The sequence below is a fragment of the Equus przewalskii genome, chromosome X (genome assembly GCF_037783145.1).
Source record: "Equus przewalskii isolate Varuska chromosome X, EquPr2, whole genome shotgun sequence".
Lineage (NCBI taxonomy): Eukaryota > Metazoa > Chordata > Mammalia > Perissodactyla > Equidae > Equus > Equus przewalskii.
In genome coordinates, this window is record NC_091863.1 from 50,792,829 (window position 1) to 50,819,804 (window position 26,976).

Below are 26,976 nucleotides of genomic sequence, written 5' to 3' on the forward strand. Positions count from 1 at the left end.
CAGACATCTTCAGGGCTATCACAAGGCAAAGGAAGCAGATGAGGTCTGTGTGGTCCAAGGAACAGAGGTAGGTCCCATGGGTGGGTATTACAGGGAGACAGAACGTTTTTCTTTACATTGAGCTTGAATTCACCAGTCATAACTGTTGGGCAGTAGTGAGCTCTCTGACACTGCAAGTATGTCAGCAAGGATAACACAAACACTTGGTGGGGATATTATAAAAGGGACTCAGGCATGGATTGGACAACTTGGAGGGAAAGTTGCACTAGATGACCTAAGGTATCTAGGCTGACTGGTTTGATAGCAGTCTTGGCTTTCATCTACATATTGTTCACCTTTTCTTAGGTAGGATGTAGGGAAGAAGTCATTGGGAAACTTGGACAATATCTTAGCTGGATAATATGGTAATGGGTGCTAAAAGGTAGTTGGTTAGTTGCAAGTTAGGAATCTACCCACCCTCCTGCCTCGTAGTGCCTCATACTACTTGAGCCTTTGAAAAAGTAACCTTGGCTATGGAATAGTCACATTGATAGAATGGGACAAGCTCTGGATTGGAACACCAAAATCTGAGCTTTAGTCCACTGATTTGCTCTATGACTTTGAGCATATCACTTTCCCTCTCTGTGTCTCAGTTCCTGTCTCTATAAAATGAGGCTTTCAAACCCTGTCCTGCTTACCACAATAGGGTGTTATGAAGATCTGATGAATGTAGTGGATGTGGAGGGATGCGTAAATTGTGACTGGAGGTGGGTGAGGGGAAGAAAAACTAACATTGTTTAAACATCTTTAATGCATCAGGCACTGTAAAAGGGACTTGCACATACACTTTTCGTTCAGCTCTCACGGGAATTTATGAAGTGAGTAGTACTTTCTACTTTGTACAGATGGAGGACCCAAGGCTCAGAGAGGTGAAGTAACTTACACAAGGTTCACATAGCTATTAAGGAATGGAGGTAGATTTGAAATATAGGGTTGCCAGATGCTAGGAGTTGTATATTTTTCCACTGTGCCATGGTGCTTGTACACCTGAGGGGAGATAGCTGAATATGACTATTAGACAGTGGGGCCCTGAGAGAGCTTTTAAAAGGCCAGAATAGAGAGACTGGTGTCATGTCAACTTGTCCAGTTCGTTGACAACTGTGAGCCCAGAAATGTGATGTCTGACTGACTGGCTCAAAAGATGAGCAACACCACTGTTGCCCCTCCATCTGCCAGTGCTCCTAGCTTGCTGTTCCTCTACACCAAGCCCTGTTGAACAACAGTACTCCAGAGGAGGATTCTTTGGAGGTGGTCTCCAATTTCTGGTCTTTCTGCCCTACCTTTCCAGCTCTCCTCAGTAGAGTTAAGGGCTGGGGACTTCAAAAGGCACATTGAGCTCCAGACTCTCTCCAGAGCTTTCAGCTGTGCCCCCACCCCCAAGGTCTCAGCTCCAGTATAGGAGGCAGAGCTGGAAAACTTTTGCAGGTCCAGCTCTGTGCATTTGATGCGAGTGTGGACCCAATGGGAGTGGCTCTCTGAGGTGCAGGAGGCCATGGTAAAAGACTCCTGTGTGGGGAAGTCATGAGTCGAGTTGCAGTCATCATCCAGGTTGGGGTTGAGTGGCTGGGTTTCAAACATGCTTTTACTCAGTGCGGACTCAGGACTGGTCTTCTGGCCAGGTGCTAACGGAGAAGAGAGATTCCTCCTCCACTGCCTCGTCAGCCTCAAACTGCAGCAGACATCCTGCAACTTGAAGCAGAAAGCCACTGGGTCACCCAAAGACAGGGGCTTCTCTCAGTGGGGCATCTGATTCTCAGCACAAGATGGGGAAGGGTCTGGGAGCTAGAGCTCTGTTTTTACTCCGTAGGGACCACAGCACCTAGCACCAGGCTGAGGTGACACAGTTGAGAAACATACTTACATTGGGGTATCCGATTGAGGCTACCTGGTGGCGGATCAGGGAGAAGAGTCAATTTCTCCAGAGAAAGAGAAACCCTTTGTGGGAAGCAGGATTTTGACACGCTCCAAGATGATCTTCATTCCCTTGTGTTATGCCTGTGTATGTTATATGGTGAAAGTCATTTGGCAGATTTAATTAATACTATAGACCTTAAAATAGAAAGATTATTCTGGATTACCCAAGTGGGCCAGATGTAATCATATGTGTCCTTAAAAGCAGAACAGGAAGGCAGAAGAGTCAGAGAGATGTGATATGAAAATGACTTGACCAACCATTGCTATCTTTGAAAATGGAAAGATGTCATAAGCTAAAGAATGTGGGGGGTCTCTAGAAACTAGGAATGGCCCTTAGCTGACAGTCACCAAGGAAATGGGACCTTAGCCCTATAATTGAAAGAAACTGAATTCCTCCATCTTCTTGAATAATCTAGGAAGTGGATTCTCCCCTGGAGCTTAAAGAAAATAATGTGGCCCTGCCAGCACCTTGATTTTGGCCTTGTGAGACTCTAAGCAGAAATCCAGCTGAGCCTACCAAGCTTTTGACCTATGGAAATGATGGGATAATAAATAGATGTCATTTTAAGCCCTTAAATTTGTGATGACTTGTTATGATGGTGATAGAAAAGTAATAGTCCTTCATGCATAAGTCTGATTCAACATCAGGTTACAAACTGAAAGCCTATGGGGTGTGTATTTGTTTCACTTCCACATCATAGCTGTGGTTTTGGTTTTTGTTAGAACTCATTGCCAGAGCTTAAAACTATGTCATACAAAATTCCAGATTTTTGGCTTCTCTTGAAAATTCAGAAGATCTTGAAATACTGAATATTCTCACATGGTAACAAACAGCTGGAGCTTAATGGTAGATTCCCCTTTAGATAGGGGATGAACTTTTCAATTTGCCACAGATCCTATTCCTCTCTGTTGCATCTTATTGGATCTAATTCACATATTAATCTCGCCTATACAACCCTAGTATGCATGTAAGTCAGTGATTCCTAATAAACACCTTCCCAAAACGAGAAAATGTCTAACTCTCTTTCCCCTATGGAGATCCTGAGGGATCTGTCTGCCCTCATATCCCCAGAGAAAGGTACTGAATCATTATCTTGAGGACACAGGATGAGCAGAGAAGGGTTATTCATTTCTCATCTCCTGAGGCAGGAGGAGGGAAACAGGCAGCTCTCAGATGTTGCCTTATCTTCTGTCTGGGCCCTGAGCCCCAAATGCTTCATTGCCCGCATTTCATGCCCATGCCCATGGAATGGGCAACAGCACTTATATGAGAAACTGGCCTTCAAGGTCAGAGATGGATGATCTACCCTGAGCCACAACGTTTCAGGAGCCACTAAAGTGTAGAAGAGAGAGAAGTAGAGTTTGAGAAGGATCATAAAGGGACAACAGTGTTCCCTCAGCTCCCTGCAGCCGACAAAATGCTAGATTAACTTCCCCTCAAGCCAGAGGTGTGGCAAAACATATCTTCTAGGCTTTTTGAATATCATCTGGCACACCCTACAGCCAAACTGACCAAGGCAGATCTATATAAGAAGGATCTTACTACACAAATAGAGTTTAAAAAAAGTTATGCTGTTTTGGGCCCAGTATACAGTGGCCTGAGGAAGAATACTGAGCACTCATGTATATAGTACTTTATGCTCCCCCTTCCTTATTAAATTAACTCCATTCATTAGCCTGGGTTCCTGTTTTGATGTCTCTGCCTAGCTCTCAGTTCTCTTGATGGCAATGAAGTTGCACTGAGCCTCAGTACAATTGGCTAGAGTTATAACCCCTTGCCCAGTCCTGGCAAGCCACTATCCCACCTCCTCCATCTTTGCCTTCAGTGACCTGGACTTTCTGTTCCATCTTGACTAATGGCTGGAGTTTTACTGAAAACAGATCACAATGTTACTCCTGATTTTAAATACGACCTTCCATCTGGAATTTCACATGACCATCACCTATGGGCTGAGCCAGGCCCCTTTGGGTATCATTATTGTTTGGGGGAAAAAGTCTAGGTTTGCCAACTCCTGTGGACACTGGGCTCTCAGTTACCCACATTTTGGATGTTACCATACTGATAAAAGTTGCCTAAGACCTCACCTACTTTTATTACAGTCATATCTCAAATACAGCCAGCCTTCCTCCGTTTCTGATATGTTCCAGAATCTATACCTATCAGTAGAAATGAAGAATTGGAAAAGAACTAAGAAACCAATAAACCAAATTCCATCTCTTATTTTAAAGATCAGGGAGAAAGAGGCTCAAAGAAACTAGATGACTTGTCTAAAGTTGCACAGTGATTTAGAGGTAAATTTAGAACCTAGGTCTCCAGAATTCCTTTCCCAAGGATTTTCCAGTGATGTTATGTTCCTTTATGAATCCCTGTATGTTAATGAACCAGGTCCCATAAACTAGCAGGTTTGGTCTTGGTCATCTCTGAAGTCCAGTGCTTTCTATTGCCACCTCCAAATAGTCCACTCCTGGGATTTTTCAGCACTGTAGGGAAGGCCCATTATCTCTCAACCCCAGAAAATTTCTCTCTTTTGATAATTAGGGCCTTGCTCGTGATTCATGTAATACGTGAAGCAGCTATTCTTACCATGCTGGAAATGTCTGTTAAAGAACTGCTTGCAGTAGAAGAACAAGAGCCCCAGGAAAGCCAGGGTAAACACCATGAGGAAACTGCTCACCAGTGCAACAAGTGTGGCCTTCTGAGGGGGAACCGTGGGTACATCTGCCTCCACTAAGCTCAACAGGAAGGCACCTGTGAGACAAGAAAGTGGGGGAGGTCAGTCAGTGTGGGCAGTCAATAATCACCCTGACACTGGGCCTGGACTTCTTCAGGACATTGCCTCTACCTAGAGCCTTCCTCAATTAGGCCTGCTAACCTGGTTTTACTTCTTTGTAGAGCAGGCTAAAGTATGAAGAACAAAGCAGAGGAACTCATATACTGCCATATAAATTAGTACAATTATTTGAAGATACACATATCCTATGGTCTCTCCATGTTACATCTAGTTATATAACCTAGAAAATGGAAACAAACTAAGATGTTCATCAGTATGGCACAGGATAAATAAGTCATGGTATAATCCTATGATGTAATACTATAATATATCGCTTAAAATAAAAGACCTGTGTGGATCAATACAAATAACCCAGAGGGGAAAAGCAAATTTTAGAAAGAGAGTATATACCTTGATATTTATATAAAACATAAAATAATAACATATCTTGCCTATAAATATATACATACACCAAAAAAGAATACAAATATTAAAACACAGGTGGAGAGTATGGCAGAGTCATAGTGGGAGTGGAAGTAATGTGTCTTACTTGCAGACTGAAGTAGATAAGATGTAGTATGTTTCTTCCATTGCCTCTCCTGTCCCTTAACCTGGAAGCTACATGGTCTAGATGGTATAGTCACAATATGGAAGAAGGACTTTGCATAGTGAAAAATAAACTTTTATTGTATTAAGTCACTGACATTTGTGTGTTTGTTACTGTAGCATAGCCTACCAACAAGATACATACAATTTTGTGATAGTGGTTGCCTCTAGGGAGAGGAGCAAAAAGAGAATTCCATTAAACCTGTGAAATCTTTGTTCCTTTTAAAAAAATCTGAAGCAAATATGCAAAATGTTAAGATTTATTAATTCTGGAGGTTAACTGAGCATTTATAATTTTTTTTGTATTTTAAATATTTCTACATATTTGAAATATTTCATGATTTAACAAAATCAATAATTTAAAATGAATAAGTAGACATATATGTAGATAGATAATGATAGATAGACAGACAGATAAATGGATAGTGATATGGGCATAGATTCGATCCTACTACTTCATTCAGGCTTTTACTAGTCCCAAGCACTAGGGACTCCTATAAACCTCATATAATCATCATCATCATCATCATCATCCAGAATTGTACAAATGTTATAAATTATAAAGTGCTTTATAAATCTTGTATTTCATCAGACCTAGACAACCATCACATAATGTATGAGGAACAATGATTTATATATTTTTTCAGATGAAGGAAATGAGGTTCAATGAGTTTCTATGATTTGCAGAGGGTTACACAGTTACACAATACATTGTGAAACCAGGATTCAAATTTAACTGATTCCTTTGCCAATCTACTCTACAAGAAGGACTATGAGGGGGTAGAGGAAGACTTTACTACCCCATCTTGCTGCTACCCATTGGGTTGGGGAGGAAAGGACAGAAAAGAACTGGATACACGCACTGAACCTCAGAGGTGGGGATTTGCTTCATGCATGGAATGCACCCTTGGTCCTGCAGGCCTCCAATGCATGTCTTTTGGTGGAATCTTTGGTCAGAGTAATAAGGAAAGGCAAGGTGATTAAACAAACAATGCACTTGGACTGGTCCTTCCTGAAACCATAGGTAGCTTGTAAAAGTCTTGCCCTTCTGACAGCCAGAACCTACCACCACCCCTAATAAGTTCTCTGTCTCTATGTCTGTTTCTGACTTAGAGTCCCAGGCGCTCCACAATTTCGCCTGTTCACCATACCCTATAGCCAAAAGGGGGAATAGTCTTACAAGGGAGGGGAGCAGTGTTTTGACACCAACTGCTTGCTAATTTCTTTTAGGTTTGCAGTGAGATTTATCTTGAATCTTGGGCTTGGGCTGAGCATGCCAGCATGATGAAAAAGCTGTTAGGTACTCATCTGTGGCAGACCATGTACTAGACACTTTACGGGGGGATCTTGGGAAGACACTGCTACTTCCTCATGAGAACTTAAACTTATCATGATATGGACAGAATACTTCAGCTAGGCTCTTAGAGGTAAGGATGAGAGAGACCTCCAAGGGCTATGGAAGGCCCAGAAGACTTTGGCCTCATACAGTGGGCTAACCTGGAAACACAGTCCCCACAGACAGCATTAGAGGTAGCTGTGCAATTGACCTTCAGGACATGATTGATGACAGCACAGGTGATACAAGTCTGACATCTGTGGTGGCCCCAGCTGCTTTTCTATCTGTGGGCAGGCAAGGCTATGAGGTAGGCATCTCCACCTTCTCCATAACCACAATCCTGTAGAGAGATGGGAGTCATTAATATTGCTCTACAGGAACTTTGAGAGAGGATCAGTTATGGGACAAGTGGACACTACATAGTGTAGTATTTTACAAACTTCAAGTTGCAACCCATTACCAATTTATGAAATCAATTTACTAGGTTGCAACCAGCATTGAAAATTGAAATAAGAGAAAATAAAATAACAACATCAAATATCAGAGTGCACAGCATGTACTAAAGATAGGTATTTATATCAGTCAGCATAGACTAGGCTATGCTATGGCAAAAAGCAAACTCTAAATCTCGGTATCTTCAAAGAAGAAAAGTTTACTTCTCACTCACACTGTTTGCCTACTAGAGCTTTCCTGGGGGCTGTGCTTTACATTATCCTCACTGGGATACCCGGGGTGACAGAAGCTTCATTTTTGTGCTTCTATGATTGGAGCATAAAGGAAAAGAAAACATTATGAACTGTGCACTGCCTCTTAAAGTTTTTCTCCAGAAATGACTGATTTCACTTGGCTAACCTGTCCTTGACCACACATATCACCTGTTCATTAATAACTACGAGAGTAAAAGAAAGTGCAATTCTACAATTTGCTTGAAGGTGGGGAGCTGGAAATACTTGACAAATAGCTGTAATCACCACCTACCTCAGTATTGTTTTGTGAAACTTTTACAGATAAAATATAGGTAAGTATGTGTTTGGTTGTGATGAAAATTTATTTCTTACTCTTGGTCAGTGGTCAAAAATGTTTGAATGCCAGCGGAGCAAAATGGCAGGTGAGCTGACCTGGGGCTCTCTCCCCTCCAAACTACAACAAAGGATTGGAAAAACTGAATTTCAGCCAATAATCCTAATGCCAGACTGTCACAGAACTACAGAAACAAAACCACAGAGGATGGAGATGTTGCAGCTGGCCTCGGAAGAGCTGGAACGGGGTAGGAGAGAACTTCGCTCCCTCCTCTAGAGACTGGGGTCACTGCTGAGGGTGTGGGAATGAGCAGGGGAGGGGTCGCATGACTGGGGATTGTCCAGGACTCCCGCCGCCAGTGTAGTGGAAACCCACTGACAGGGGAAAGCTTCCGTGCACGGGGACCTCATCATGCCAGGGCCCTGGGAGACCACAGAACGGTAGCGGATCAGAATCCAGATCGGCGCACGAGAAAAAGCTCACCTCCTCCCTGCCGACCACGCTTTGTGCTGCCATCTTGCCCAAAGGCAGAGAGCTCAGAACTCGCAGCTCTCGATCCCCATCTAGTGGCAACAGGCTGTAACTGCAACCGAATACAACCATCATGTGCAAAAACCGCTGCTCTACCATTCAGCAATTTATAAAACCTCCAGACCAGAAGAAAAACAATAAAAATACAGAATTAAGTCCTGAGGACTTGCAAATAGGTAAACTAAGTGAAAATGAGTGCAGAGTAGCTATCATCAAAAAACTCAATGAGGTAGAGGGAAAGATAGAGAAACAAGTCAATGAGTTCTGGAGTTACTTCACAAAAGAGATTGAAATTATAAAGAAGAATCAAACAGAAATACTAGAGATGAAAAATATGATGGATAAGATGAAACAGAATACAGATTCCCTGAATGCCCATGTAGACACCATAGAGGAGAAAATTAGCATAATCGAAGATAGACAGGCTGAATGGCTCCAGACAGAAGAAGAAAGAGAACTAAGGATTAAAATGAATGAGGAAAGTATCAGAGAGATAGAAGATTCAATGAGGAGAACGAATTTAAGGATCATAGGAATTCCTGAGAACGTGGAAAAGGAAAATGGAGCAGAAAGTGTGCCTAAGGAAATTATAAAAGAGAACTTCTCAGATCTAGGGATTGAGGGAGAAATGGGTGTGGAGGAAGCTTTCAGATCTCCTAGATTTGTCAATGTAAAAAGACCTACTGCAAGGCACATAGTAGTAAAAATGGCAAAAATGAAAGACAAAGAAAGAATACACAGAGCAGCAAGACAGAAGAAAATAACCTACAAAGGAACTCCTATCAAACTTAAAGAGATTTCTCTACAGAAACCTTACAAGCTAGGAGAGAATGGAGTGACATATTCAAAACTTTAAAGGATAAAAATCTTCAGCCAAGAATACTCTATCCAGCAAAAATATCCATCAGATATGAGGGAGAAATTAAATCTTTTCCAGGCAAACAAAAGTTAAGGGAATTTGTAACCAAAAGTCCCACACTACAAGAAATCCTCAAGAAGGCTCTCATACCTGAAAAAAGAAAAAAAAGGAGAAAGGGGTCACAAACCACAGAGTAGGGAGACAGATAGATAGAGCCAGAATAGGATAGCAAATATTCAACTATAGCATTAGGATAAAGGTAAGGAAACCACCAAAGTAAAGACGAGCTTATCACTCTGACTACAGACTCATAACACGAGTTGAAATAAGAGATGAAAATAATAATTTAGGAGGGGAAGGGAAAGGAACTTAATCAGTCTAGGCCAAGTAAGTAAGAGACCACCAGAGAATAGACTATACTATACATGAGATTCTAAATACAAACTTCATGGTAGCCACTAAACTAAAAAACAGAACAGAGACAGAAAGCATAAATAAGGAAAAATCTAAGAAACCTAGCATAATAAATTGCAGATGTCAATGGGTAGGCTAAAACACACAGGAAGAGAAACAAAGGTAATGCAGGAAAACCAGATAACGAGTGACAGAATGACAGCATTAAGCCCACATGTATCAATAATCACCCTCAATGTAAACGGATTGAACTCTCCAATAAAAAGACACAGAGAGGCAAAATGAATTAAAGAACAAGATCCAACAATTTGTTGCCTCCAGGAAACACATCCTCAGCCCCAAGGACAAACACAGGCTCAGAGTGAAGGGGTGGAAGACAATATTTCATGCTAATAGCAAGCAAAAGAAAGCAGGTGTTGCAGTACTTATATCAGACAAAACGGATTTCAAAATAAGGCAGGTAAAGAGAGACAAAGAAGGGCAATATATAATGATCAAAGGGACACTGCATCAAGAAGAAATAACACTTATAAACATCTATGCACCCAACACAGGAGCACCAAAGTTCATAAAGCAACTATTAACAAACCTAAAAGAAGATATCAAAAATAACACAATAATAGTAGGGGAACCTAAACACCCCACTTGCATCAATGGACAAATCATCCAGACAGAAAATCAACAAGGAAATAGTGGAGCTAAACAAAAACCCAAAGCAATTGGACTTACTAGACATATACAGAACACTTCATCCAAAAGCTGCAGAATACACATTCTTCTCAAGCGCGCACAGAACATTCTCAAGGAAAGACCATATGTTGGGAAACAAGGCAAGCCTCTACAAATTTAAAAAAATTGGAATAATAACAAGCGTCTTCTCCGATCATAATGCTATAAGGCTAGAAATTAATTAAATGAAAAAAGCTGATAAAGGCACAAGGATGTGGAGACTAAGCAATACGCTACTGAACAAGCAATGGATCATTGAAGAAATTAAAGAATAAATTAAAAAATATCTGGAGACAAAGGAAAAAGATAACATGCCATACCAACTCATATGGCATACAGCAAAAGCCGTATTGAGGAAAACTCATTGCAATACAGACACATCTTAACAAACAAGAAAAATCCCAAATAAGCAATCTTAAACTAGACCTAACCGAATTAGAGAAAGAAGAACAAACAAAGCCCAAAGTCAACAGAAGGAGAGAAATATTAAAAATCAGAGCAGAAATAAATGCTATTGAAACGAAAAAGGCAGCAGAAAGGATCAATGAAACAAAGAGCTGGTTCTTTGAGAAGATAAATAAAATTGACAAACCCCAAGCCAGACTTACAAAGAAAACAAGGGAGAAAGCTCAAATAATCAAAGTCAGAAATGAAAGAGGAGAAATAACAACAGACTTCACAGAAATACAATGGATTATAAGAGAATACTATGAAAAATTATGTGCCAACAAAATGGATAACCTAGAGGAAATGGATAAATTCTTGGACTCCTACAATCTCCCAAAGCTCACTCAAGAAGAAGCACACAATTTGAACACACCAATCACAAGGAAAGAGACTGAAACAGCAATCAAAAACATCCCAAAGAATAAAACCCCAGGACCAGATGGCTTTCTTGGGGAATTCTACCAAACTTTCAGAGAGGATTTCATAACTATCCTTTTCAAGCTATTCGAAAAAATTAGGGAAGATGGAACACTTCCTACCACATTCTACGAGGCCAACATCACACTGATACCAAAGCCTGACAAGGTCACCACGCAAAAAGAGAACTACAGGCCAATATTGCTGATGAACATAGATGCACAAATTCTAAACAAAATTCTTCAACCAGAATTCAGCAATTCATCAAAAGGATCATACATCATGATCAAGTGGGATTCATACCAGGGACACAGGGATGGTTCAACGTCCACAAATCAATCAATGTGACACACCACATCAACAAACTGAGGAATAAAAACCACATGATCATCTCAATAGATGCAGAGAAAGCATTCAACAAGATCCAACAGCCATTTATGATAAAAACTCTGAACAAAATGGGGATAGAAGGAACTACCTCAACATATTAAAGGCCATATATGACAAACCCACAGCCAACATCATACTCAATGGGCAAAAACTGAGCGCCATCCCCCTGAAATAAGGAACGAGACAAGGATGCCCTCTATCACCACTCTTATTTAACATAGTACTGGAGGTCCTGGCCAGAGCAATCAGGCAAGAAAAAGGAATCAGATGAATCCAAATAGGGAGGGAAGAAGTGAAACTCTCACTGTTTGCAGATGACATGATCTTATATATAGAAAACCCCAAAGAATCCATTGGAAAACTCTTAGAAGTAATCAATAACTACAGCAAAGTTGCAGGGTATAAGATTAATTTACATAAATCAGTAGCATTTCCATGTGCTAATAACAAACTAACAGAAAAAGAACTCAAGAACACAATACCTTTCACAATCAATACAAAAAGAATAAAATCCCTCAGGGTGAATTTAACTAAGGAATTGAAAGACCTATACAGTGAAAATTACAAGGCCTTTCTGAGAGAATTGGATGATGACATAAGGAGATGGAAAGACATTCCTTGTACGTGGATTGGAAGAATAAACATAGTGAAAATGTCTGTTCTACCTAAAGCAATTTACAGATTCAATGCTATCCCAATCAGAATCCCAATGACATTCTGTACAGAATTACAAAAAAGAATCCTAAAGTTCATATGCAGCAAAAAAAGACTCCAAATTGCTAAAGCAATCCTGAGAAAAAAAGAACAAAACGGGAGGCATCACAATCCCTGACTTGAAAACATACTACAAAGCTACAGTAATCAAAACAGCATGGTACTGCTACAAAAACAGGTGCACAGGTCAATGGAACAGAATTGAAAGTCCAGAAATAAAACCACACATCTATGGACAGCTTATCTTTGACAAAGGAGCTGAGGGCATACAATGGAGAAAAGAAAGTCTTTTCAACAAATGGTGCTGGGTAAACTGGAAAGCCATATGTAAAAGAATGAAAATTGACCATTCTTTCTCACCATTCACCAAAATAAACTCAAAATGGATCAAAGACCTAAAGGTGAGATCTGAAACCATAAGGCTACTAGAAGAAAACTTAGGCAGTACGCTCTTTGACATGTGTATTAAAAGAATCTTTTCAGACACCATGTCTTCTCAGAGAAGGGAAACAATAGAAAGAATAAACAAATGGGACTTCATCAGACTAAAGAGCTTATTCAAGGCAAATGAAAACAGGATTGAAACAAAAAAACAACCCACTAACTGGGAAAAAATATTTGCAAGTCATATCTCTGACACAGGCTTAATATCCATAATATGTAAAGAACTCACACAACTCAACAACAAAAAAAACAACCCGATTAAAAAGTGGGCTGGAGACATGAACACACATTTCTCCAAAGAAGATATATGGATGGCAAATAGGCACGTGAAAAGATGTTCATCATCGCTGATCTGCAGGGGAATGCAAATCAAAACTACACTAAGATATCACCTTACACCCATTAGAATGACAAAAATATCTAAAACTAATAGTAACAAATGTTGGAGAGGTTGCGGAGAAAAAGGAACCCTCATACACTGCTGGTGGGAATGCAAACTGGTGCAGCCACTATGGAAAACAGTATGGAGATTCCTCAAAAAATTAAAAATAGAACTACCATATGACCCAGCTATCCCACTACTGGGTATCTACCCAAAGAGCTTGAAGTCAGCAATTCCAAAAGTCCTATGCACCCCAATGTTTATTGCAGCATTATTTACAATAGCCAAGACATGGAAGCAACCAAAGTGCCCATCAACAGATGACTGGATAAAGAAGATGTGGTATATATATACAATGGAATACTACTTAGCCGTAAAACAGAGCAAAATAGTCCCATTTGCAACAACATGGATGGACCTTGAGGGAATTATGTTAAGTGAAATAAGCCAGATAGAGAAGGACAATCTCTGTATGACTCCACTCATATGAGGAATTTAAAAATGTAGACAAAGAGACCAGATTAGTGGCTACCAGGGGAAAGGGGGGGTGGGGTCTGGGCACAAAGGGAGAAGTGGTGCACCTACAACACGACTGACAAACAATAATGTACTACTGAAATATCACAAAATTGTAACCTATCATTAACTCAATAAAAAAAATTTGAATGCCAATGGTGTAGAGGAGAGATGAGTGATCCAGCTGGCTGTTGTTTCAGGTTTAGTATTGACTCAGTGTGACTCTGGCCAACTCCTTTCCATTTCTGGGCATCAGAGGCCACAACATCTGAGGAGATTGAAATAGATGGTCTCTAAATATTTTTCCATCTCTGACACTCTAACCTGGGAACAAGGCTCCTGCCTGATATGTCATAGCTCTTTCTCAAAGACACAACTCTAGTTATCAAAGGATATTAGCTATTTGTTAGTTGTGGCAGAAGCTGACTGGTTGTTCACCAAACTCATTCTTTTTTCCTCCTGGAAATATCACTAGCTGAAATTCCCTAACCCCAGGGCAGTTAGGTGGGTCTATGTGCCTAATTTCTAGCCAATGGAATATGAGTAAATTGATGTATGCCTGTCCCAGGCCTGGCCACAAAACTGCCTCTTTTTTTCTTTATACTTATTTTATATGTAAAATCTCCTTAATTTTCTTTATACTTTAATTTTATGATTCATAGGGACCCCCAAGGAGATGCTGAAATCAATATACTAAAAATGACAGGGGACATCAGGAAAATGGAAGAGGTGGCAGCTCCAATCTCTCATTTCCTCACAGAAACAGAAATGCAAGCAGAAATTCTCAGACTCAATGTTTTCAGAACTCTGGAAAACAGTTAAAAACTTACAGCAATGAAGCAAATGCTGACTCAAGAAAAAGGCAATTTGAAAATGATGGGAAGATTTTGTGCGATTTTTACTTTCCATTACTGCACCCTTCTTCACAGAGCAGCACTGGTCCTAAAGTGGAGGCAGTCTTAAAGTAGCAGGAGCCTGTGTTCCTAGTGTGAGACCCTCATCCCTAGTTCCAGAGTGCTGAGCAAAACTTACTCACAAATTATTGTGTATGTCTGTTCTAACTTGTCTGGGGCCTGAAGGATAGATACCAGGTTCTCACCTCTGTTTCACTCAATTCAGAATGTAGACTGAAAAAGGAGTGGATATTAGTTAAAAAATGTTACAAAGAAAACTAAAAAACCACAGATGTCTGGGCAAGAAGTTGGATAAAGACACACAATAGACTGCATAAATCCAGGAGCAAACCTGAGAAAGATTCTTTGGGAAATTAGGATATTCAAAAGCATCCATGTTCATTGCAACATTACTCACAACAGCCAGAGCATGGAAACAACCTAAGAGTGTCAACAGATGAATGGATAGAGAAAATGTGAGATATATTCAGTCTTAAAAAAAGAAGGAAATTCTGCCATTTGCCATAATGTAGATGAACCTGGAGGACATTATGCTAAGTAAAATAAGCCAGACAGAAAAAGACAAATACTGCATAGCATCACTTATATATAGAATCTAAAAAGGAAAAAAAAGTCAAAGTCATAGAAAAAAGAGTAGAATGGTGGTTACCAGAAAGTAGAATGTTAGCAGAAATAGGGAGAGGCTGATAAAAGAATACAAAGTTTTAGTTATACGATGAATCAGGTCTGAGGATCTAATGTATAACATGATGACTATAGTTGAAAATACTGTACTGTACAATTGAAATTTCATAAGGGCAGAACTTAAGTGTCTCATCAAAAAAAGGGTAAATATGTGAGGTGATGAATGTGTTAATTCAACAGTGAATCCTTTCACAATGTATACGTATGTCAAATCTTCATATTGCACACTTTAAATATATTACAATTTTATTTGTCAATTATACCTATATAAAGCTGAAAAAATAAATAAAATTATAAATAATACTACGTGAATTTTGTGAAAATTGTAGTTTGTGTCAATGTTCACTTTATTCCATATCGTCGTCTTATTGTTTCCCTACTCTTTGTTGAAAAGGCTATCTATTGGAAATTAAAAACTACACTCTTGAACAACCAATGGGTCAAAGAAAAAAATCAGAAGGGAAACTAGAAATTACTTAAAGATTAATAAAAATAAAAACACAACATATCAAAATTTATGGGATACAGCAAAGGCAGTAGTATTCAGAGGTAAAGTTATACCTGTAAATGCCTACATTAAAAAAGAAAAAAGATCTCAAGTTAATAATCTAACTTTACACCTCAAGGAACTTGAAAAGAAGAGCAAACTAAACACAAAGCTAGCAGGAGGAAGGAAATAGTAAAGATTAGGGTGGAGATAGAGAGTAGAAAAATAATAGAATCAATGAAATAAAAAGTTGATTCTTTGAAAAGTTCAACAAAGTTGGCAATCCTTTAGCTATACTGACAAAGGAAAAAGGGAGAAAATGCAAATAACTAAAATCAGAAATGCAAGTGGAGATATTACTACCAACCTTATAGAAATGAAAAAGGATTATAAAAGAGTATTATGAACAATTATACACCAACAAATTAGACAATCTAGATAAAATAAACAAATTACCAGAAATCCACAAATGGCCTAAGCTGACTCAAGAAGAAATAGGCAATATCAACAGACCAGTAGCAAGTAAAGACAATAAATCAGTAATCATAAACCTCTCAATGAAGAGAAGCCCAAGACCAGATGGCTTTACTGGTGAATGGTGAACCAGTAACATTAAACATTTAAACTACCAAACATTTAAAGAATTAGCACTGATCTTTCTCAAAATCTTCCAAAAAATTAAAGAGGAGGTAACACTTCCTAACTCATTCTATGAGGCCAGGAATAAACTGATAAAACACCAGACAAAAATCACATCATGAGAAAAGAAAATTACACACCAATATCACTTATGAATATTCATGCAAAAATTGTCCACAAAATGTTAACACAGTGAATCCTATAACAAATTAAAAGGATTATGCACCAAGTAGGATTTATCACAAGAATGCAAGTGTCATTTGTCATAACAAAATCAATCAATGTAATACATCACATTAATAAAATGAAAGAAAAAAAAAACACCATCATCTCAATTGTCACAGAAAAAGTATTTAACAAAATCCAACACCTTTTCATGTTAAAAACTCTCAGAAAACTAGAAATAAAGGGAAATTTCTTCAACATGATAAAAGACACATATGAAAAACCCACAGTTAACATCATACAGGCATAACTTGTACATATGGTAGGTTCGGTTCCAGACCACTGCAATAAAGCAAATATTGCACTAAAGTGAGTCACATAAATTTTTAGGTTTCCCAGTGCATATGCAAGTCATGTTTACACCATGCTGTAGTCCATTAAGTGTGCAATAGCATTATGTCTAAAAAAATGTACATATCTTAATTAAAAATTATTTCATTGCTAAAAATGCTTATTATCATTTAAGCCTTCAGCAAGTTGTAATCTTTCTGCTGGTGGAGAGTCTTGCAAAAATTGCAATGTCTGCGAATCACAACAAAGTGAAGTGCAATAAAACAAGGTATGCCTGTACCCAATGGTAAAAGACTGATATGTTTCCCCCTGTGATCAGAAACAAGAAAAGGATGGCCGTTTTTACCACTGCAATTCAACATTGTACTAGAAGATCTAGTTAGAACTATTTTCAAAAGAAGGAGAAGAAATAAAATGCACTCAAATTGGAAATGAAGAATTAAAACTTTATTTGCAGATGACATGATCCTATGCATAGAAAACTGTAAATATTCCACTTAAAAGTTACTAGAGCTAATAAATTGTTATGGGCTGAATTGTGTCCTACCCTAAAATTCATATATTGAAGCCCTAACTCCTGCTACCTCAGCATGTGACTGTATTTTGGAGATGGGACCTTTCAAGAAAGAAGTTAAAATGTGGTAGTTAGGGTGGGCTCTAATCTAATATGACTGGTGCCCTTATAAGAAGAGACTGGGACAGAGAAAGAGAGACACCAGACACATACAGGCATAGAGAGATGACCATGTGAACATACAGCAATAAGGCAGACATCGGCAAGCCAAGGGCAGAGGCCTCAGTAGAAACCAAAGCTGCCTACACCTTGACCTCAGAATTCTAGCTTCAAGAACTGTGAGAAAATACATTTCTGTTGTTTAAGTCACCCAATCTGTCATATTTTGTTTCCGCAGCCCTAGACAAAGAATACATAAATGAATTCAGAAACGTTGCAGGTTACACAATCAACACACAAAAATCATTTGTTTCCATACATAAAGAAGAAACAATTCAAAAAGAAAATTAAAATGCAATTACATTTCATAGAATTTAAACGAATAAAATACCTGGGAATAAATTTAACCAGGGAAGTGAGAGGATTATACACTAAAAACTACAAAACGTCTCTGAAAGAAATTAAATATGACATAAATAAACGGAAAGACATCTTGTGTTCATGTATAGGAAGACTTAAAATTGCTAAGATGTTAATGCTACTGAAAGTCATGTGTAGATTCAACACAATTCTTGTCGAAATTTTATCACCTTTCTTGAAGAAATGGAAAGTCCTATTCTCAAATTCATAGGGAATTGCAAGGGGCCCCAAATAGTCAAAACGATCTTGAAAGAGAAGAAAAAATTTGGAGAACTTATACTACCCTATTTAAAAAATTACTACAAAGCTACATTAATCAAAACAGTCTGATTCCACTATATTGGACATATAGACCAATTGAATAGAGTTGAGAGTCCAAGAATAAACCCATACATCTTTGGCCAATTAATTTTTGGAAAGAGTTCCAAGTCCATTCAATGAGAAAAAGACAATCTCTGACAAATGGTGCTGGGATAACTGGATTTCTACATGCAAAAGTATGAAGTTAAAATGAATAAATGTCCTAAATATAAGAGTTAAATCCATAAAACTTTTAGAATAAAACATGGGAGTAAATATTTATGACCTTGGATTTGACAATGGATCCTTAGAGATGACATCAAAAACAGAAGCAACAACAAAAAAAATGGATATATTGGACTTCATAAAAAATAGAAAAACTTGTGTTCATCAAAGAATCTTCTCCAAAGAAGATATACAAATGTCTAATAAACACATGAAAAGATGCTCAATGTCATTAGTCATTAGGGAAATGCAAATCAAAACCATAGTGAGATAGCAATTCATACCCACTAGGATGGCTTGTAGGATATTTTTGAGAAAATGAAACAAAAACAAGTGTTGGCAAGGATGTGGAGGAATTGGAATCCTTGTACATTGCTGCTAGAAATGTAAAATGGTACAGCTGTTGAGAAAAACAGTTTTGTCATTCCTCAAAAAGCTAAACATAGAATTACTATATAACCCAGCAGTTCCACTCCTAATTATATGCCCAAAAGAATTGAAAGCAAGTATTCAAATACATACTTCTATACCAATGTTCATTGCAGCATTATTCACAATAGCCAAATGGTGGAAACAACCTAAGTGTCCATCAACAGATGAATGGATACACAAAATATGATATATACATTCAATGGAATATTATTCAACAGTGAAAAGGATGAAGTACTGATACATGCTACAACATGAATGAACATTGAAAACATTATGCTATGTGTAATAAGCCAGATACAAATGGAAAAATACTGTATGATTCCACTTATATGAAATATCTAGACTAAGCAAATCCGTAGACACAGAAAGTAAAATAACAGTTATACACAGGGCTGGGGGAAGGGGTGATTGGGGGACTTCTTGCTTTATGAAGACAGAGTTTCTGTTTGGGGTGATGAAAAAGTCTTGGAACTAGATAGTGGTGATGGCTGTACAATATTGTAAATGTGATTAATGCCACTGAACCACACACTTAAAATGGCAAAAATTTATGTTTTATATTTTACCACAACTTTAAAAATTAATAATTCAATGTACCAAACCCATTGAATTATACTCTTTAAATGGGTAAATTATATGATATGTGAACTATATTTCAATAACACAGTTAAGAAAATGGCAGAGCCTCCATAAGTCTGGGTCCCTGAATGACAGAGAAGAATCCTCCCATTCCCCATCATTGATTGGGGTTTACTAGAGTTAGAAATGAACCTCTAATTTTTTATATCACTAAATTTTTGGTATAAATCTGTTACAGGAACTAACTAGAGCAATACCAGATAAGCTGTACTTTCCAAGGGGTTGGAAAAAGAGAGCATCAGACAGCTACTAACTACTCCTACTAGTCTCTCCCTCTGCTTGCTCAATTTGGCCTTAGTCAATGCCTTACAGCTCCACTTTCAATGATCCCATCCATAAAAACCTGACTCTGCTGGATACCAGGCATCTGACAGGCCCCATAGTTTGGGGTTATCTGACATGAGCACTGGCCATTTTGTTCATGATCTGGGTTTCTCAGGAAGGCAAGGGTCTTCTTGGAGCCTCCGCTACATTATATGCAGCATTGGAGTGGTGATGGATGCCATATTTGTTTTACAGGGCATACTTAGGATCAAAGTAATAGAAAATACAGTGTAGTGATACAAAGCCCTGTTTCCAGGGTCAAGGATACCTAGCTACAACTCCCATCTTTACCACTGATCAGCCATGTGACCTCAGGCAAGTTACTAGGTCTGAATTTTCTTGTCAGTCAAATTGGAGATAATGCTACTTAACTTATAGAGTTGTTAAGATTAAATGAGCTGACAAAATGAACAAAAGGAGCACCTTAAATCAATGGGGAAAAGTTGTCCTTTTTAATGGGTCATTTTGGATAACCGGATAGCCATATGAAAAACAATAAAATTTGATCCATTTCTCACACTATACACCAGAAAAAATTCCAAATGGGTCCAAGATTTTAAATATAAAAATGGAAAGCCTGCAGGTAACTGAAAGAAAATATAAGTGAATTGCTCTTTAATCTAGGAGTAATCTTTATTAACTATAACTCAAAGTCCAGAAACAATATGACAGAAAGAGATGAATTTAATTTACTTACATAAAAATTCAAAAGAAGTTTTGCAGTGTGAGACATTTATAAGCAAAATAAAAAGACAAATGAAAAACTGGGGAAAATATTTGCATCTTATACCACAGATGAAAGATTAATATCCTTAATATATAGAACTGGTAAAAATAAGAAAACAACAACCCTATAGAAAGCTAAACATAAACTTCACAGAAAAAGAAACATAGATGGTTCTTAGGCAGATGAAAGATGCTCAATCTTACTCATAATGAGGGAAATGAAATATAAAACAATATTGATGTGCCATTTTTTACTTATTAGATTGACAAAAATCCAGAAATTTGACAACATGCTCTGTTGGTAAGGCTGTGAGGACATATTGGTGGTGGTGATACAAAATGGCAGAGGCCTTATGGAGGAGAATTTGGCGATATCTAATAAAATTACATAAGCATTTACAGTTTAACTCACTTCTAGAAATCTATACCACAGATACAATGGCAACAATACAAAAAGGTGCAGGCATGAGGCTACTCATTGCAGCACTATTTGTAATAGCAAAATTGTCCATCAAGAGGATACTGGTTGAATGACTGTGGAAGATATACAATGGAGTATTTTGTAGGTGTGAAAAGGAATGAGGACTATTTATATATAATGCAATGGAAGGATCTCCTACACATACTAAATGAAAAAAAAACAAGATAGAAAAAAGTATGCTGTATTTATCTAAAAAGGATGAGGTGAACTTGGTTCAAGTACACACACACACACAAACGTACACTTCTGCTTGTATTCCAAAAAGAAATAATAGAAGAATAAGCCATAAAACTAAAAATTAGAAAAAATAGGGAGGAAGGAAATTACCTATAAGGGGAAGGAAGGAATAAGTTGGATGGGACAAGGAAGGAAGTGAGAATTTTTGAATATTCTTTGTTTTCTAGATTTGACTTTGGAGGAATGTAAATATTTTACATAATTATGAAACAAGCTTAAATTGAAAATAAAGCAATCTAAAAATTTAAATGAAACAATTTAAACTAAAATGAATGAGAGAGAGTATGTGCGTCTGTGTGTATGTGTGAGTGTGTGTGTGTAATATGCTGTCATCATGCCTGGCACATAGGAAGTCCTCAATGACCATTAGGTATTATTCTTACAGGAGGCAAGTTTTTTATATCAAGAGCACTAGAATCAGAAGACCCGATCCTGACTCCTTGCTTGTTGACTTGCTAGAGAAGCTTATGATGGGAGAGAGCTAGCTAGCATTTACTGAGAATCAACCATGTGTCAGGCACGCCTCTTCATTTTCTTCATTAATTCAGAAAATATTTATTGAGCAACTACTATGTGCCATGATGCTATTCTGGATGTTGTGACTAAATAACTGAATCAATCAGACAAAATTCCCTGCCCTCATGGGCTTATATTCTTGTTTATTCTCCATGAAACTCTGTAAGGTATGCAGTATCATCTATGTTTCACAAATAAGCAAACTTGAGACATAAATGATTGTGTCACAACAATGACCCAGGCTGAGAAGCCTCTTCCCTGTGGCCCTGAGACTCTTCATCCACAACCAGAGACACCAGGCTGTAAGGCTTACTTTCAAGGGGAATCTTTGTTCTGTGGGTCTGAGACTCTTCTCCCTGGCTTAGAAACAGGTGACCATGGTGCACTGGTAAGTGATATTCTACCACAACAAGTGATCTGCCCTGGGAAGTGCTCTTCCTCTCCACAACTCAGAGACTTCCTTCCTCTAATCAGGATGTGCCAGTGATGTGGCCCATGGAAATTCCTTCACTCCTCAGGCAGCACCAGCAAAGAGTAGTGAGAGCCACAGCAGCACCAGATAAACCACACAGACCAAAATCATAACATAAAGGCCCTGAAAATTAAATTGTCAATAGAACCATACTCACAAAAATAGGTCAGGATCTGTTGCTAAGCCTAAACAAAATGCCCAAGACATAAAAAATAAAATCTCCCATCATAACAAGAATCAGGAAAATCACAACATCAATGAGAAAAGGCAATCAACTGACACCAATACTTAGAAGAATCAGATGTTGGAATGATCCGATAAGGATTTTAAAGCAGCCATTATAAAATGCTTCAACAAGGGGCTAGCCCCATGGCTGAGTGGTTAAACTTCCCTGTGCTCTGCTTCAGCGGCCTGGGTTCGAGGGTTCGGATCCTGGGCGCAGACCTACTCCACTCATCGGCCAAGCTGTGGAAGCATCCCACATACAAAATAGGGGAAGATTGGCACAGATGTTAGCTCAAGGCTAATCTTCCTCAAGCAAAAACAAAAGAAGAAGATTGGCAAAGGATGTTAGCTCAGGGCAAATATTCCTCACCAAAAAAAAAAAGGCTTCAACAAGCAATTACAAATTATTTTGAAACAAAATAAAAGCTAGAAAATCTCAACCAAGAAATAGCCATTGTAAAAATACATAATTTCAGATAAAATTATAATTACAAATGGAAATAAAAACATTCATGAGATGAGCTCAGTAGTAGAGAGGAGATGACAGATGATAGAATCACTTATCTTCAGGACAGAACAATAGAATTTATGCCATCTGAACAAGGCAGAGAAAATAGACTAAAATTAAAATGAGTAAAGCCTCATGGACCTGTGGGACAATAACAAAAGATCAAACAATTATATCAACCAAATATCATCCAAGTCTGATGAAAATAATATGTGTCTGAAAAAATTTTCACAATAAGAAAGGCTAAGAACTTCACAAATTTGGCAAAAGACCTATAGATTCAAGAGGATGAGCAAATCCAAAATAGAACAAATTCAAAGAAATGTACACTAATACACATTATATTGAAACTTCTGAAAACTAAAGATAAAGAAAAAATCTTGGAAATAGCCAGAAAGAAATGTCATTACCTAAAGACAACACCAATTGAAGTGACAGTAGGTTTCTCTCTGAAGCCAAAGAATCCAGAGGGAAGTGGCCAACATTTTTCAAGTGCTAGAAGGAAAGAACTGTTACAAGTGTAAATTCTATATACAGTGAATGAAGGGAATGAAGGGAAAATAAAGACGTTCTAAGAGAAAGGAAAACTAAAAGAATTTGTTGCTTGTAGATCTACCCTTAAAGAATGGCTAAAGAATGGAGTTCTTCAAACAGAAAGAAAATTTCAAACAGGAAAGAAATTAAAAAATGATAAAAGAAGGAATTTTGGAGCATCAGGAAGGAATAAACAACAATGGAAGAGCAAAAATAAACTCTCTTTTTCATGAGTTTTATAAATTGTGTTTAATGATTAAAAGAAAAATCACAACACTATCTGATACTCAAGACAATGATATTTAAATGTAGGGGAAGTAAAGGAATCTAAATGGAAGTAATGTTTCCACACTTTGCTTGAAATGGTGAAATACTGATCCCGGTACAGTGTTGAGTCACATGTGTATATTGTAATACGCAGAATGACCTCTAATAAAGCTATGCAAAAACACTACAAATAAATCAAGATGGGATCTAAAAAAAATGCGCAAGTAAACACAAGAATGTAAGAAAAGACAAGCAGAGATACAAGAAACAGAAAATAAACAAAAATAGTAGACCTAAGCTCTAATGTATCAATAATTACCTTAAATATAATGGTCTGAGCACACCAATTAAAAGCAGAGATTGGCATAGTGGATAAAAAATAAATACTATCAAACTGTTTTCCATAATAATTTCTTGAATAAATGGAAGAAGTATTTCTTAAGAAATTAAAAAACAAATTATCATGAAAAAATTTTATTGAGAGCCTCTTTCCTAATTAGGAGGAAAAGGAAATTATTTTGAATAATCAAGGCCCCCAAAATTCTTTTGCTACTAATCAGTTTTATAACCAGAAAAGTATTGATCCTCTTAATTAATTTTACCAAGCTAGTACAATTCTGATACAAATTTTGATGCTGATAGTGCTATAAGAATATTTATTTATTATAAATGAAATATTATAAAACATAAAAAGGTATTTAACTCAAAACCGCAAACAAAAATGGTTTATCCTGGGAATGCAAGATATTTTAATTTTTGGAATTTATTAATACATGTCATCTAATTAATATATCAAGGGAAAACGTGTAATAGTCAAGAGATGATGATAAAATGAAACAAAATTCAAAACCATCTCTGACTTTTAAGAATCTTATACATTATACAAAAGACTTAAATAATATTCCATATTCTGGTATATGTCTTTCTACTCAAGTGCATTGCTTGATTAAAGAATGAACAATAAACAATGAATAAAACAGAAAAAGAAGCAATCAGAAACAGTTCACAAAACTGGAAATGCAAATGAACAAATAAACACAAAAAAGTTGATGTTTTTCCCTATCAAATACAAAAAATAGTTTAAAAAATTATCACAAAGTTCTCATAAATTAGCAATTTAATGTTTCAAAGGAAAGCATAAAATTAATAGATGATAGAAACATGAATTCTTCATATGTGGTCAGGCTTCTAAGATATAAGAATTCCATGTACTGTTGAAAATTAATTGTAATGGAAATTATTTTTAAAAATTCACAAATGTTATCTGCTAATATATTGCAAGAATATTAAAGTTGTATGCATTATTTAGCTTGGTAATTACACTTCTAGAATATATATTGAGGAAATAGTGTTGATTTTCTGTAAAAATTTATTTACAGTGATGTTTACAATTCATGTAAGTGAACTTTAAAACTAAACAAAAGCAACTATAAAAAACATGGGGCTGGGGCAGGCCCCATGTCCGAGTGGTTAAGTTTGTGTGCTCAGCTTTGGCGGCCCAGGGTTTCGCTGGTTTGGATCCTGGGCACGCAGACATGGCACCGCTCATCAGGCAATGCTGAGGCAGCATCCCACCTAGCACCACCAGAGGCACTCACGACTGGAATATACAACTATGCAATGGGGGGCTTTGGGCAGAAGAAGAAGAAAAAAAGAAGATTGGAAACAGATGTTAGCTCAGGTGCCAATCTTTAAAAAAAAAAACACCAGGCTGTGTCAGATGCTTTTAGTTACTTGTCTGAAAGTCATTGCCCATTTTCTTCCTTACTAATAGAACATTGATTTCATTCTGGGTGGCAAGATGACCAGCCTCAAGAACTGATTTTTGATTGTTCTCAGTCATTCATGGCAATCCCATTCCTGTTTGTGAGATACTTCTTTCCTAGCCTCCCTTGCAGTTTAGAGATACTTACAGCACCTAGTTCTGGCACATTAGATATAAGGGGAAATCTGCTGAGGAGCTTATAGGAAAATACTTCTTCCCTAATAAAAGTCAAGCTACTTTGTCCCTCCCCTTCTTCCTGATTTTGACTATGGTGTGAAGATGTGATGATTTGTGTTGTGGCAACTGAGGGGCCACAAGCATGAGGACAAAATAGGTGAAGGATAAAAAGAGCCTGGGTCCTTGATGACATTGTTGATCTGCTCAACCAGCCACAAGGTTCCCTACCTCCAGGCGTTACATAAATAAATGTGTTTGTAGCTCAAGTCACTCTCAAGTTTTATGTTACTTTTAACTTAGTACATTCTAATTGAGTCAGAGATGAACTAATTTGCCCACAGCAAGGCTGGAGCTCACACCCATGTGTATCTGTCTCGTGTTTATTTTTACTGAGTCATTGTGACTTTGAGCAAGTCACACATCCTCTTTGAGTTTTAATTTCCTCATCTAAAATGAGATTAATAATACCTTCTTGGTGGGACTATAAGGCAAATGAGATAACGCACATGAGAGCTCTTTATAAAGTACAGACTGCTATACAAGTACAAGCTGTTTATATATAAAGCTTCTGCAGGAGCACTATATTGCAATTCATTCATGTTCTCTGAGCTTTCTAATGGTGCTGAAATAAATGGCAACCGGAGACGTATCTAGACAAATGTATATTTCATCATGGGCCACTTTTTGAGAGTTTGGTAAAAGCAGTTTGACAGCTGTAAAGATCTATTTTTCTCCCTTGGAGAAGTTCAGGTTTGTAAATACAAATGGCTTTAAAGGTAATGGCCATGTACACGACAGGAACATTTGTAAGAGATTGTTCTTATGGGAGTGTCAAGACTTTTTATCATGAAGATCAATGAGATATTTAGAAAAGATTTTGTCAATCCAAGCAGCTTATTTCATTGGATCTATCCTAATGTCCAGCATGACCTAATCTCTGATGACCTTTCCTTGGTCTTGCGATCCCTTACCAACCATGTGGGCACCAGATCATGGTACAGAATTTTATGAGTAGAGAGTTAAATTTACAGTTAATGATGTATCTGTTGCTATGAAATAGGGAGGTAGGAAGGAGTTGCGCTAAATAATTGCCATATTTTCTTTCATTCAGAAGATCATGTCATTCTCCTACCCAAAACCCTCCAAAGGGTTCCTGGCGCACTTAAAGAGAAAATGAAAATTCTCACCATCTCCACATGATTTGGCCCATACCTCTGTCTGTGACCTCACTGAGTACCACTCACCCTCTCACTCACCATACATCAGCGGCACTAATCTTCTTCCTC

At 37.7% G+C, this 26,976-nt stretch overlaps 1 protein-coding gene across 1 annotated transcript in view; it reads right to left on the reverse strand.

Moving 5' to 3' along the window:
• Positions 1 to 1,342: 1,342 nt before the first annotated feature.
• The window catches only part of EDA2R (ectodysplasin A2 receptor), a 92,782-nt gene continuing 67,148 nt past the window's right edge, over positions 1,343 to 26,976 (reverse strand). Inside the window, 7 exon segments of the mRNA XM_070603362.1 lie at positions 1,343 to 1,414; positions 1,417 to 1,668; positions 1,670 to 1,728; positions 1,901 to 1,959; positions 4,540 to 4,702; positions 6,192 to 6,277; positions 6,828 to 7,006. Of these exon segments, the coding sequence (XP_070459463.1) occupies positions 1,343 to 1,414; positions 1,417 to 1,668; positions 1,670 to 1,728; positions 1,901 to 1,959; positions 4,540 to 4,702; positions 6,192 to 6,277; positions 6,828 to 7,006 (870 nt within the window).